The 13,173-nt window shown below is 40.6% G+C and overlaps 1 protein-coding gene across 1 annotated transcript in view; it reads right to left on the bottom strand.

Moving 5' to 3' along the window:
• Positions 1-1,224: 1,224 nt before the first annotated feature.
• Positions 1,225-13,173, bottom strand: part of KLHL42 (kelch-like family member 42) — a gene marked incomplete at its 5' end in the record, with an annotated part of 12,391 nt that continues 442 nt past the window's right edge. Inside the window, 3 exons of the mRNA XM_008940203.1 lie at positions 1,225-1,676; positions 5,329-5,522; positions 12,827-13,167. Of these exons, the coding sequence (XP_008938451.1) occupies positions 1,225-1,676; positions 5,329-5,522; positions 12,827-13,167 (987 nt within the window). The remainder of the gene's footprint in view (positions 1,677-5,328; positions 5,523-12,826; positions 13,168-13,173) is intronic.

Genomic DNA, 13,173 nt, shown 5'->3' with positions numbered 1-13,173 from the left:
TGCCCTCACCCCCCACAGGGGACATGAAGAAGGGAGCGAGCCAGGTGAGAAGCCAAGAACATGAAGAATGGAGCAGCCAGGCCAGGAGCCCAGTTATATAGTAGGGACTCAGAGACAGCTTCTTGTTCTGGACCTGCTGTCCTGGGATCTCCACCTGCTGTGAAGAACTGGGGAGCCCTTCTGATAGCCAGAACCCCAACACAGCACATGCACTGAATAAGCAAATCACCCAACCCCACTGCAAGCAGAGTCAGCTCTTATAGAGGTGGCTTCTTGCCCCGTCTCCAAGTTCATGTGGAAGATGGGGGCACCTGGTGGCGATCTCCTCATCAGTTCCCACCCAACACTGGCCACACCCTGGGTGAAAACCAATCAGGAGGGTCTTTCTTGCCTGGCTGTGCACATCATCCATATAACCACCCTCATTCAGGGCTGGGGGTTTAAACCCCAGCACTTCAGCTAACTAAAACTTAAAACCTTTCTGAAGATGAGCAAATTTCTCCATTTGAATTTAGAGCTTTTTTACCTTTATTTTAATTGTAGCAATAAATGCTGCCAACTTCCATTAAAGGATCACATAGCACCCAAGCAGCAACTGTAAGCCTATAAGGAACTCCTTCCAATCCCTCGCAAAGCATTTCATCACAAATACTTCAGGGGAGGTTCTTATTTCTTGATGGTACCCCACTTGCTGGTACCTTTGAGAATCTCACCTGTTACCATAGAAGAGATACAAGTGTGATAGTATGTACAGTTTTAAACATTGTGCATTTGACAGAAAATAGTTGGAGTAAAAACTGTATTTTAAAAGAAATAATTCCCTCTATTTGTTACACTTATTATTTATTTTATTGAATTATTTCTACTTTTACTATGTATGCTTCTTGTTCATCTCCTACATTGTCTATTAAGATGGAGAATAAAACCAGACTGATCAGTTTTGCCTTGGAAATTCCTTTATCAACTACCAACACCATAATTTCATGTTTAAACTGCAAACAATATTTGGTGTAATTTTAATCCAAAACAGTAAAATTGTAAAACTGAAATCTTAAAACTGTTTCTGGAAGCATTTTTATTAATCCTGGAACTTTTTTTAAAGAACAGAATCAGTGTTTTATGCCTACAGTATGCAAACACATTACATTTTGAAAACGGAATTATTTAGAGGGAGCGATTTCTTTCAGGGATGATTAATGAGCTGGAAAGAAAAACCTGATGGTGTTATACTTCTCTCACATCAGGCAAATACATAGAACAGATCAGCATGTTTTGTCCAAAGGCTGGAAAGCGCCTTAGTGACTCCCAACTGTCTGTAAATATGTTATACTTCAGGAAAACACGGTGCTCCAAGCTTGTAGATAAAGTAATGTCCCTGCTCAGTATATAGACTCCATCGTTATGAAGCGTGCAAGTCAAGTTAAGGCCTGATTTGGAAGTGTTCTCCTTGAGGTAGAGCCATTCTCTTGTCGCAGTGTTGTACGACTGCACAGTTAACACATCCTCACTCTGGCTGGATTTTTGGTTTGGTCCAAGTTCATGAATACAACCCCCTACCAGATAGATAGTCTCTTCAACAGAGAGCATCTGTTGCTTGCGAACGTGGACGTCGCAGAGTTCAAAGTTGGTCCAGGAATCAGAAGTGGGACAGTACTGCAAAATGTTCATATTCCTATCTGAAACAGAGGAGAGAGATTTTACAAATAAATATCTTAGGAGGTACTCACCAAGGAGGATTCTTCCTCCCCACAAAGTGTATCCCCCATCACTACAGACTGCTAATGCATTACAGTGCAAAAGCAGAGCAGACCAGGGAGGGAATATTGATTATTGAGAACTGTAACTCTTTGACCTTGACAATGAAGTCTGAATGTTCTGTTCCTTTGCAGAGGGAAAAATTAAGCTACTTCTGGCACACATTAAATGATGTAAATGGTCTGGGGATGCAGATTTTAGAAGAATAATCCCTACCTTTTAAATTATGCTTTTAATTTTGTCTCTGATTCAAATGTAAGAATTTTTTATGAAACGGGAAATGAAGCAATATTCTGCTTTCCAACAGTGATTACAGATGAATCAAATTATCATGAGGACAGCATGCTTCATTATGGTTGTTAAGTGATGATTTATCATGCAAACTTAACTTTGATACTTTGCATTTCATTTCATAAATCAAGGTTTTGAGGAATCAAGTTTATAAAGCTAATTACATGTCAGCAAGTGTCATGGACAACCTAAGGGCACACGTTCAGTACTTTATAAAAGAGAGAAACACACATTCTCAAAAGCATTTCAGAACCAGGAACTCCATGTTCCAGCAACAGACAGAGGCACAGAAAAAAAGCTGAAACCTTATCTATACTTCAGAACTCAGTGGATGCATGTGTTTGCAATACTATTATTCTAAAATTGTTACAATACCACCCTGATTTATGGTGCAGTGAAGATCCTATCTGTGTCCAAAGCTTTGCTAAATTAACACAGAATACTCAGGACTCGTTAGCTAATAAACTCAGTTTCAATCTCTGGAGACCTAAGCTTAAATCTAAACTCAAGTGACAAGCAGCAACAGGTTTGCAGACTCCAGCCAGGTCTTTTAATAAAATCTGCTCCACATTACAAGTCTATCCTGCATGATGATCTCCAGATGAGGTCCCAAGTGGAACAGCACACAGTGACACACTGACAGGTTATCTCAGGGCACAGGCACAAAGAGCCATAAATATAACTGGGTTGTCATGAATGAAGTGCATTAGCAGCACCATTAGGGAGGTGCTGCTATGGCATCTGCTTGCACTCTGATGATCTTCAGCCATTATTTATTACTTTACACTGCATTCTTGAACACCTAAGCCACTCAAAATAAAGGGGGGAAAAAAGAAGGAAAATATCCTGGCAATGCTCTATGAAATTGCTGATCAAAGCTTTACATATAGATGATCTTTGTCTACAATGTATCATTCCCTGACTCATTAAGGGGGGAAAACCCCAATTAAGCTTCTATGTCTATCTATAGTAGTAAAAAGTGCTGTGGTTTGAGAGGGGGCAAATGAAATGGAAGTCTATTGCAATGTGGCCCTCATCTGCTCAGGCCAGAGTGAGTCTTTTATATCCACTGGAAAGAATCCCAACCCATTCAAACCACAGCACATCCTAGTGCCTGACACAGGGAGGATCTAGGTTCATAAGTGAGAGCTGAGAATTGGAAGGAACTTCTTTATTCAAGATGTGTCATTATAATTTACAGTGGGAAATTCCAGATCCTATCATCTTTTGGAAAGTGCAGTCTCAGGAGAAAGCTCTACACAGAGCAAAAAAAGAGCCCACAAAACCTACCAAAACTGAGGTATATGCAGAAATACTAAAAACAAAGTTAAAAAAAAAAAAAAAGAAAGTACTTATTCATTGTTGCATGTGTTTTATGTAGTGAAATGGCAAAGGAACCTCAGCATCTCTCAGATAGTTGGGCCTTAACACTCTCCAGCCTCTGCATAACATTGAAGGTGAATCATCAGTGTAATTGCAGCAATTCTGGTTCCTAAGTCTGATGGCTGTCCTAAGCCAAGGTGTCACAGAAAAACTGATCTGGGATCCTTGTTCAGGAAAGGATCTCTCTTTATAAAAAGCACCAGTGTTTGTTGTCCCACATGGTCTTGGATTTAAAGAGGTAACTCACTGACCATCCTCCTTCAGTTGAAACAACAGGTAATAAGTCCCAAACAAGGAGCTTGACACAGGGCAGCAATCCTGGATTTTAAGGGAAAAGGATCTGCATCAGTAAGATGCTGATCTTCCTATCCGTGACACCAGGAGTACTCAGCCTGAAGAAAGAAGAGCACAAGCACCAGAAAAGGAACTTACAAAGTGCAGGGGATGTAGGAGAAAAGCTGGTACTCCCATGAAGTTGTATTATTAGCCAAGTAACAGCTTTTTCTTCTTACTTCCTCTTTCTCTTTCTCTAGATAAAAATGACAAAACCCTAACTCCAGTGTCTAAACTCCCATTGCTCTGTTTCAGTCCCTTCTTGTTCTCTGCTTTCTTGTCTCAAAGGATGTTTCCCCTTGGGCCTGACATTTCATCACAGTAAGTGTGGTGTGCCAGACATCTTTAGTGCCAGAGGGACCACAATGCACCCCAACAGGTCCTTTAGTGGGGACTACCAGAGGACTGGGACTGCAGAGCACACCACAGCATAGCCCTCCATATGGACATAGGCACACCAGTACATTTTGTTTTCCTCAGTGAAGACACCAGGTTCTGGGTCAGAACAGACAAGACAAAATGCTTTTGATGGTGTCATTACTACAAGGACCATGAGGGGTGGAAGTGTGTCTTTTATAAACTTTTAAATGATGCAGAACTAAAATCTGCTCAGGCAGAGAAGGGGCAGCTTGTACTTTGTCAGTTTAGCTTTGCTTGCAGTACTCTATAAGCTGATCTCTATTCTAATTTTATTCTCCATCTGGAAAAAAAAAAAGCCTTAAAACTACTATGGTCAAATGAAGTGGGCAAAAGCCTAGAGATAGGAATTTAAATTCAGGAAATCCTGCTAAGTACTGAAAATTTGGCACAGGAAAAAAAAAAAAACACACCTAAAACTCAGAGAAAATGGTTTTCCTCCCAAAGAATGGCACTATGTGTTTAAGGAAGGTACAAATGAGAACTCTGTTTGAGTGGTGTGCTTTTCCACTGGATTAAGAAAAAGTACTTGTCAGAAGAGAATGCAACTTCAAACCCTTCCCTCTGTACAGTATCCTCAGGAAAGAGGGTACAGAAAGGAAGTAAGTAAAAAAGGTTGGTTCTTGCTTAAGGTTTTTGATTAATTATTCAACTATTTCAGCACTGAAAGTCTTACTAGTAGCTTTAAATTGCCTGCAAAACACTGAAATGCTATGGTGAAAGGACTATCACACCTATTAATATGTGAGAAATACTTATGCAAGGAGATATTTTCTTCATATTTTTCCTTCTGACAGTCTAAAAGAGGTACCTTAAAAGTAAGCAAAGTGTATCTGTTGAGACCTCTCTTTTTACTGTGTGATCAAGTAATGAAGAACTCATCAGCCTGTTCCTTCTGAATAATAGAGCCCCAGGTCCATGTAGGTCTTGAAAAAAAACCCAAATCTGATTCCTCTGTAGTAGAGCTAATTATTTTTGTTCCATTTGTCAATTATTTTCTACCAGTGATTTGTTTCTATACATTTTAATGAGTATTATGCAGCTTTCTACACCAGTTTAAATGGTTTCCTGAAAAAGAGAAGAAAATTATCCAGGCCTTAGAATTAATGAGGTTAAAAAAAAAGGGAGAAGTAAAAGTAGGCTTCCTACCTCGTGTAGTGTATCCTCCAATGACATAGATCTTGCCCTTGCACTCACAAGCTGAGAATTCTGCAAGAGGGTTTGGCATGGATGCTACAAAATTCCACCAGTCATTTTCTGGGTTATAGCACTCCACGTTGGAAAGGGATTGACCACCAATGGCATAAAGCTTTCCATTTACAGCCAAAAGCTTAAAATTGGACCTGAAAGAAAAGATTGCAGCATTGAAATAGGTTGCATAGATGTACAGAAAACTACAGGAAAGGAAGTTCTTCCTGCCCAGGCTCCAACATACTCATCATCACTTAAAACTTGCACCATCACTTTGGATATTACAGCACACAAGCTCTGTCTGTGGAAGGTTAAAATCCAGTAATTGCACTGTAATTACTCAGGATGGTAACCAGGGACATTCTCCACGTTGGGACTGATGAATACTTTATTTTGGATTTCAATCTGTCACAGTTTGAGCTCTAAATGTTTAGTCAATACGTTCAGTAGGTGTCTCATTGTTGCTAGGCTTTTAGTAAAGTACCTTTAGTAGAGAAAAACATAAATACACACAGGCAAGGTTATCATTTGAGATAAAATTGCAAAGATTTCAAACCAGACCTGATGAGTGCCTAAGACTGTGTACTCAGTCTCTAATATAGAATTTGTTGAAAACCTTAACAACCAGAAATGTAAAGCAGAACACATTGAACCATGTTCTATGATAGAAGGAAGAATCTCCTGTAACCTTATTCAGCATTGAACAACTGAATACATCCTTTGACCCACTGAAGCAAGATGTGTCTGTAAGTTAATGTCCCAGAGCTGAACAAAACACATTGAACTCAAAAGTTAAGGCCCTGTTCTTTCATTTCTTAACCCCTTCCATTATGCTGCTATATTTCACGCAGAGCAAAGGGCAGCTTCCCAATTCCTGAAGATACAAGAAGTGTATCTTACACTTTTAAGCTAATACAGGCAGAAACAAATGGTCAATGGTTATTCCAGGTGCAAGTCTGCAGGGAGAACCTGGAGGACTTGAAGCCAGAGGGCTTGCATGCCCAGATATTCCAGCCAGCCAGGCAAGCTGCTCTAATAAAAGCTGAGCTCTTCTGCTCCTCAGGAGCAGCCTCCTTGCCTAGAAAGGTTGTTCCTTCCCTACTGCTGAGCCAAACTGAGATTTCACCATGCAGTACCCCAATTAACTAGATGTGTGAAACTCATTGGAGTGCACCAGCTTGGCCCAAAGCCAAAGGGGGAATTGTGTTATGTCTGTAAAGCTGAAGTGGTGCTTTAAACTCTCACTGAGCAGCAAAGGCACTTTCACTCTGTGTGAATCCAGGATTCAAAACTTACTGCTAAGTAGTTTTGCAGGGTTTTGTCTGGGACAAAATGAATCCTGCCTAGCAGCAGACTGCCCTGTAATTTCTTTTTATTAAATATATTTGGAAAAAGAATTTGTTTCCAGATGGAATCATTTTGTTCTTGTCATCCTGATATAGCTTTGGAAACTAAAATGCTCCTTTGAAGGAATTAATTGCTTTTTATTCATTTTTTTTTTTTGCTGACATTTATGATTAGGTCACTCTGTTCATCTTCTCTCTACAGCAATTATGTTTTCCATCTTAGAGAATCCAGAATAACATGGCAATCAATAGTGGGCATGAAACAAGGATAATTATTTGCAAAACATTATGATTTTCGAAGCCATGTACCTGTTCTAAAAGTTATGGTGGAAAAAAATAAAAATCCACAGACTAATAAAGGGACAAAACCACAAAATGTAAATGCATTTTCCAAGCAATCCTTTAAAATCTAAAGTACGTTAGAAAGCCTGTAACTCTGTGCCTGTGATGGAGATGGTGCAGGACTGTTGGCTTGTAAAATGAGTCCACGTGCACACAGACAGCATTCCCCCATGCTAAGATTTTGTTTAAAAAGTGGCTAGAAGTTCTACCACAGAGGAGATGAATTAACTAAACAAGTGTGTAGTGTCAGAACACTAAAGAATTCAGCTTTCATAATTCACATGTACTCCAGTTACCCTCTAATTGTAGCCTCTTGCTATTTTGACTGAACAGAGGTAATTTAACCAGTTTTGCTTGAAGGCCTTTGTATCACAATTGTTTCTTGCAACACAGGGAAAAACTATCCAGTGAAAGATACACAGCACAACTTCCAAATTATTTTACGAGGTCATGTACATTTGTGTCAGTCATTTAATCATTTCCAACAGTTGTGCTAAAATGGATGACATTCAGTGGAAGCATCTCAGATTCATGGAATACATTCACTATAAGGTCCATTTTCCTCAAAAGTAGCTGGAAGTATCCATCAGTGCACTTAATAAGAGAGTTTGGACAATGGCTCAATATATTATGAAAAACTTCTGCCATTCACCTTTCCATGCCAATAACAGCAGGTGTTTTTATGGAGAGTGAACATTAGGAAATATTTAGTATATTTTTACACTCTTTTAATGTATTGGAGCAGCTGGAAAGAAGGAAAGCAAACACCGTGCAACCAGCCAGCTCTCCACAGCTAACAACTGTTCCATGGAGTACAGCTTGGAAACAAGGGAGCAGAACAGTCCATTAGATTTAACTGCTGTGTAACTCCACTCACACCAGTGACACCCAAACCTGGGGGACTCAAAAGTACTTTCAGAATGCCAAGCTTAGTGCCTACCCTTTGTGTTGGGACCTGGTATGAGCTGTCTTCAGATACCTTTATTTCCTCTGAAAGGAACCCCATGAACACAAGCAGGAGTGAGTTCTGGGGTTTTGCCATAGTTCCAAACACACTTTTCATTCAATAAAGACAGATACAAAGCATTACATGCATAAATGAAGAAAAACATAAGCTTGGTCTTGATGTAGAATAGGAGGTTTGGACTAACTAACCTGTGGTTCTTTCCTGCCAAATGATCAACTTAACCTTAAAAATTCTCACAGATCAGATGACTTCTTTATTCTGAAGTACTTACAACAGTGACAAAGAATCATAAAAGCACAGTTACAAAGGCAATTCCAAAGTGTTTCATAGTTTTTGCAGGAACCACTGTTTTTACATTCATTATATGAATCTGTGTAGCACTGCATCCAAAATTTAGCTTTGGAAGCATGGGATACATTTGTGATAAATATGACATGAATATTTCGAACTTAAAATTTCTGAAACAGTTTTCTCCCAACATAGAGGAATTTTCAGTGAAAAAAAATATTTTAAAAGGTGGAAAAAGAAGGCCTCATTCCCATTCCACAAGAGCATTCTCTCCTTCTCCTGTATTCCTGTAAGAGCCCTCAGAGTGGCAGCAGTTCAGGCACAGATTACTCACAAAAAACACGTTCCACGTGCATGTGTATAATCCCAGCCAGGGGCTTACAAGGGTATTCCAAGCCTGGAAGACTTACCTGCCACGAGTAGGAAGGTTCTGAGGGAAAATGAAAGTGGAATATACAGCTGTAACTGGCACGTGCAGTAGGAATTCTATGAGTATGCTGATTTTAAATAGCAAATTTCATCTGATGGCATAAATGTAAAGAAAAGTATAGAAAGGTATTCAAGAGCATTAGTTGAACTCTCCCCAACGTGCTTTGTTACCTTCTTGTCCCCAAACACCACAAGTGGTCTTGGACAACCCTTATATGAAGTTTTATTCCATTAAAAAGTCCATGTTGTTCTCTGAAGACACCATTCCAAGTACAGCAATATCTCTAGAATGACAAGATCTAGAAACTGTGACCTGTTATGGACATTTTGTGACCAGCACTAGATTTACCCCTCAGTCACAGGCTTCCTGTAAGAGCCTGAGCAAATTAATGTATCTCCCTTGTGTATACATAAATAGGGAATAACATTCTCTCAAGCTTATGTGGCCATCACAAGTAGAATGTACAGGAGTAACCTGTTGTGAACAAATTTGAAAGTACAATAATAAGACCTCTTCATCTAGAAAGAAAGCTCACAACTATAACCTAAACCAGAACGACTGCTAAGTGTTCAGTATACATCTGATGGCTTTTGTCTTCTACTTGGAGGTAAATTTGGACTATTTCATCCATGCATGTACAAAGAATCCCAGTATCCTGAGATTCTGTATTGCAATAATGGAAATAATTAGAGATAAAAATATCATAGAATTTACAAGGTTTGTTGAGGTCAAAGAATTTCTTATATTAACAGCAATCTAGCATTATTATTTCCATCACTCCTCAGACTTCCCTGGAAGCCAATTAATGGAAATAATTAGAGATAAAAATATTGTAGAATTTACAAGGTTTTTTGAGGTCAGAGAATTTCTTATATTAACAGCAAATTAGCATTATTTCCATAACTCCTCAGACTTCCCTGGCAGCCAACATATGCATCCATTCATATAGGCCCAATCCAGATACTCTGTGGTCTCAAGTCAAACCAAACCCAATGGGAACCAGAACCCTCCCTTCAAGGTATGTAAAAAATTCACCCATGGGATGTAATTATATCAGCTGACATAAATTCATTTGGCAGACAGTCACATGAGTGTAATTCCGAAGGAGCACGCCAGCTAACTGCCCTGCTTATTTTACTACATCATAACAAACTAAAAATACAATGCTGGGCAAACTGGAGATGTAACAGCAGCACATCTGTGTGCCAGGCAGGCAGCAGTGCTGGTTCTGTTGAGTGCAAAATACCCCATCTTAAAAATTCCCTGCTGTTGGCTCTGGTGGCACAAGCCATCCCTTCTTGCATTCTGGCCATAAAAAAGGTCAAGTGGGTCAACAGAGAGAAGAAATGTTATGCCAGATAGAAAAAAAACCCCAAACTAATAACTTCAGAGTTGAGACTCCACAGAGATGTTAAAGTCAAAAACATGTTTTGTGAAGTTTCTGTGAAAAAAAACCTCCCTTGATTATCATTCAAGGAGAAACACTCACTTGCTGCTTCCTTGCAGTCAGAGTTGAGACTCCACAGAGATGTTAAAGTCAAAAACATGTTTTGTGAAGTTTCTGTGAAAAAAAGCCTCCCTTGATTGAGAAACACTCACTTGCTGCTCCCTTGCAGTTTAGGGGCAGAAGTAATTCTGGGTTCATTTTGGCCTGCAATGGCTACCATGAAATGTAAGAATAGAGACTACTCTAAAAATATCCATTAGAATGCTACTCTTACACAGTAAATGGCCAGTGTGAAATTCTATCTATGCTAAGGAGTACCTGTGATGGTACCAAGATTGTTGTACCAAGATTAACTTGGCACAACAGTGCAGTTGAAAACAGTAATATAAGTAGAAACTATCCATGTGTTTCAGATATAATGATTATATATATCCTAGAAAAAAAAAAAAGGGAAAGTGTGGGGGGGAAAATGCTGACCTACAGTTTGAACAGTAAGCTAACAAAAGGGCCTCAAAAAAGGCATTTTTTGAAAAGCCATCATGTGCCATGCTGCAGAATCAGCACACCTAGTAACACCTCTGTAGCTACATACACTTCACACAAAACAAATGTCAAGAACTAGTAACTTGATCAAGGTGGGATTTGTATGTTTATTTCCATAGGAAACACTACGTGGGCTGACCCCATGGTCCTCTTCTACTGAGGCCAACGTGCTCTCAGTCACACCTACCTAGGCAAGCCTGAAGTGATGCCAGCTAAAACACCTCATTTCCCACAGCTCTCTTGGTGAGGACTGCTTCTAAGCTCAGTCTCCAAGAAATATGTCTGTAAGAAAAGTGTTTGCAGTGTTTAAAAGCGAAACGCTCATTTTAGAGAAACAAAAAAATTCACACCACCATTCCAAGAAGCCAAAAAGATGGCAAAAAAATTGGTTCTGATCAACTGCAAGGACTGATTATGGAGGCAACCATTTCAGTGAAAGTTTTACAACCACACAGGAAGTAGGGGGGGGGGAAAAAAGTGAAATGGGAAAGAACTAATTTTAGGCCAAACCCTTGTTTTGAAGGGTATTAGCCAGCAAGAGCTAGAGACTATAATATAGACCACAGATTTACTACCCAGATACAAAACATTTATGCCAATGGTTTGGGTATCTGCATGCTCTTTGAATTTACTGGATGGAGAAGAAAATTTCCATTCTACAGTGAATTTTGGCCTCCTTACTTGCTCTTTTTCAGACAGAGAAGATAAAAATTTAAACACTTTTTCTAAAATGGAAACAACGAGGAAGTTGACATTGGATAACAGAAGCATTTTGTTTCTGTGAACTAAAAAGGCTATGTTTTGATAACTCTGGAGCATGATTAAGGTAGAGCAGCCACAACCTTGGCCAGGGAGATGGCCTCTCCTCTTGGGTCCCCCTCAAGGCAAGCTCTCTATTATTCTTTCAAATGTAAATTACACAAGTGTTTCTGAATACTAACTTCAACAAAAATGTCAAACAAACAATTCGAAAGGATAAAGAAACAAAACCAAAATGTTCACAGTGATGAATGATTCCCAAATCCAAATATTCTCATAAAGTGAGAAATTTTTCACAATCTTCCTGATAATTTTCTGGGGAATATGTCACTGAAATGCAGGCCTACAAAACATTCAGATTTTTATGAATGTACAAACCAAAGAAAAACTACTCCAACTATGTTTTTTCAGCCATCTTCAGCCCTGATAGATCACATGTCCCACCATGAGCAGGAAAACTTGACACTTACAGTACCGGAGTTAAAACATACCACAAAGAAAGTAGGAGAATAACATTATCTTTGTTGTTTGTTTGGTTTTTTTAATCCTTGTTATTTCAAAGAGAATTTCTACTACCAGCAAGACGCTGTTTGGAGAGGCTGGCTCCTTGTGTACTACAATTTAAAGGAAAAGTGGGAGCCCACCACCATTTCACCCCAAGGTGAATGACCACATATGGCGGAGGGTTGTGGCACAGTCCTCCTCTGCTGATGCCTTGCTCATGTTCTCCCACACCTCAGGCCTTAACTACCAGCACTTACACAACAAAGTCCCATCCTCATAACCCTTCCCTTGCCACAGCAGCTCCCCAAAGCAGGAGAGAGGCAGCAGCCTCGTGCTGCGGTGGGATGACTGTTGCCAGTAAAGACAAGGTTATGGCGGAGGGTTGTGGCACAGTCCTCCTCTGCTGATGCCTTGCTCATGTTCTCCCACACCTCAGGCCTTAACTACCAGCACTTACACAACAAAGTCCCATCCTCATAACCCTTCCCTTGCCACAGCAGCTCCCCAAAGCAGGAGAGAGGCAGCAGCCTGGTGCTGCGGTGGGATGACTGTTGCCAGTAAAGACAAGGTTTGCCATGCCTGTCCGGTGGCTGCTGCCAAGCCACCACCAAGCACTGTGGGTCCTTCCCACCGCACGATGCAAGCCACGGGTGATTCAGGGCACAGAGACAGGTCTGACTCACTTCTGGTAACCTTGAGGCCAGTCAACACCACGTGACTCAACAGGGTCTGCTTGGCGAGCATACATGGACACACGTGTATTTCAGAGAGTAAGGGTTACCTCTTCTGGTTCATATGGACACACGTGTATTTCAGAGAGTAAGAGTTACCTCTTCTGGTTCATGGAAGCCAGCTGACTCCATTCATTTAGGCAAGGGTTGTAACAATGGGCGGCCGAGATCTCCTGGCTGGTGATCCTGTAGCCCCCCACGATGAAGAGGTAGTTGTCCAGCATCGCCGACCCGTAGCCGCGGACGTTCACCAGATCAGGGGGCAGGTTGTTGGCCAGGGGCAGCCACCTCTGCGCCTCCTCGTCATACCTCAGCATAGACCAGGGGGCTTCTGCCTGAGGGTGACAGCCTGGAGACATGGCCAGGGAGGAGGCACCCATGAAGTCCCCGATGGCCACGAGGGTGGCGGTGCCCCTCATCCGCCTCTCCTTCAGGTGCTGCTGGAG

The sequence above is a fragment of the Merops nubicus genome, unplaced genomic scaffold, assembly GCF_000691845.1.
Source record: "Merops nubicus isolate BGI_N331 unplaced genomic scaffold, ASM69184v1 scaffold35745, whole genome shotgun sequence".
Classification (NCBI taxonomy): domain Eukaryota; kingdom Metazoa; phylum Chordata; class Aves; order Coraciiformes; family Meropidae; genus Merops; species Merops nubicus.
This window is presented reverse-complemented; position numbering and strand designations above follow the sequence as displayed.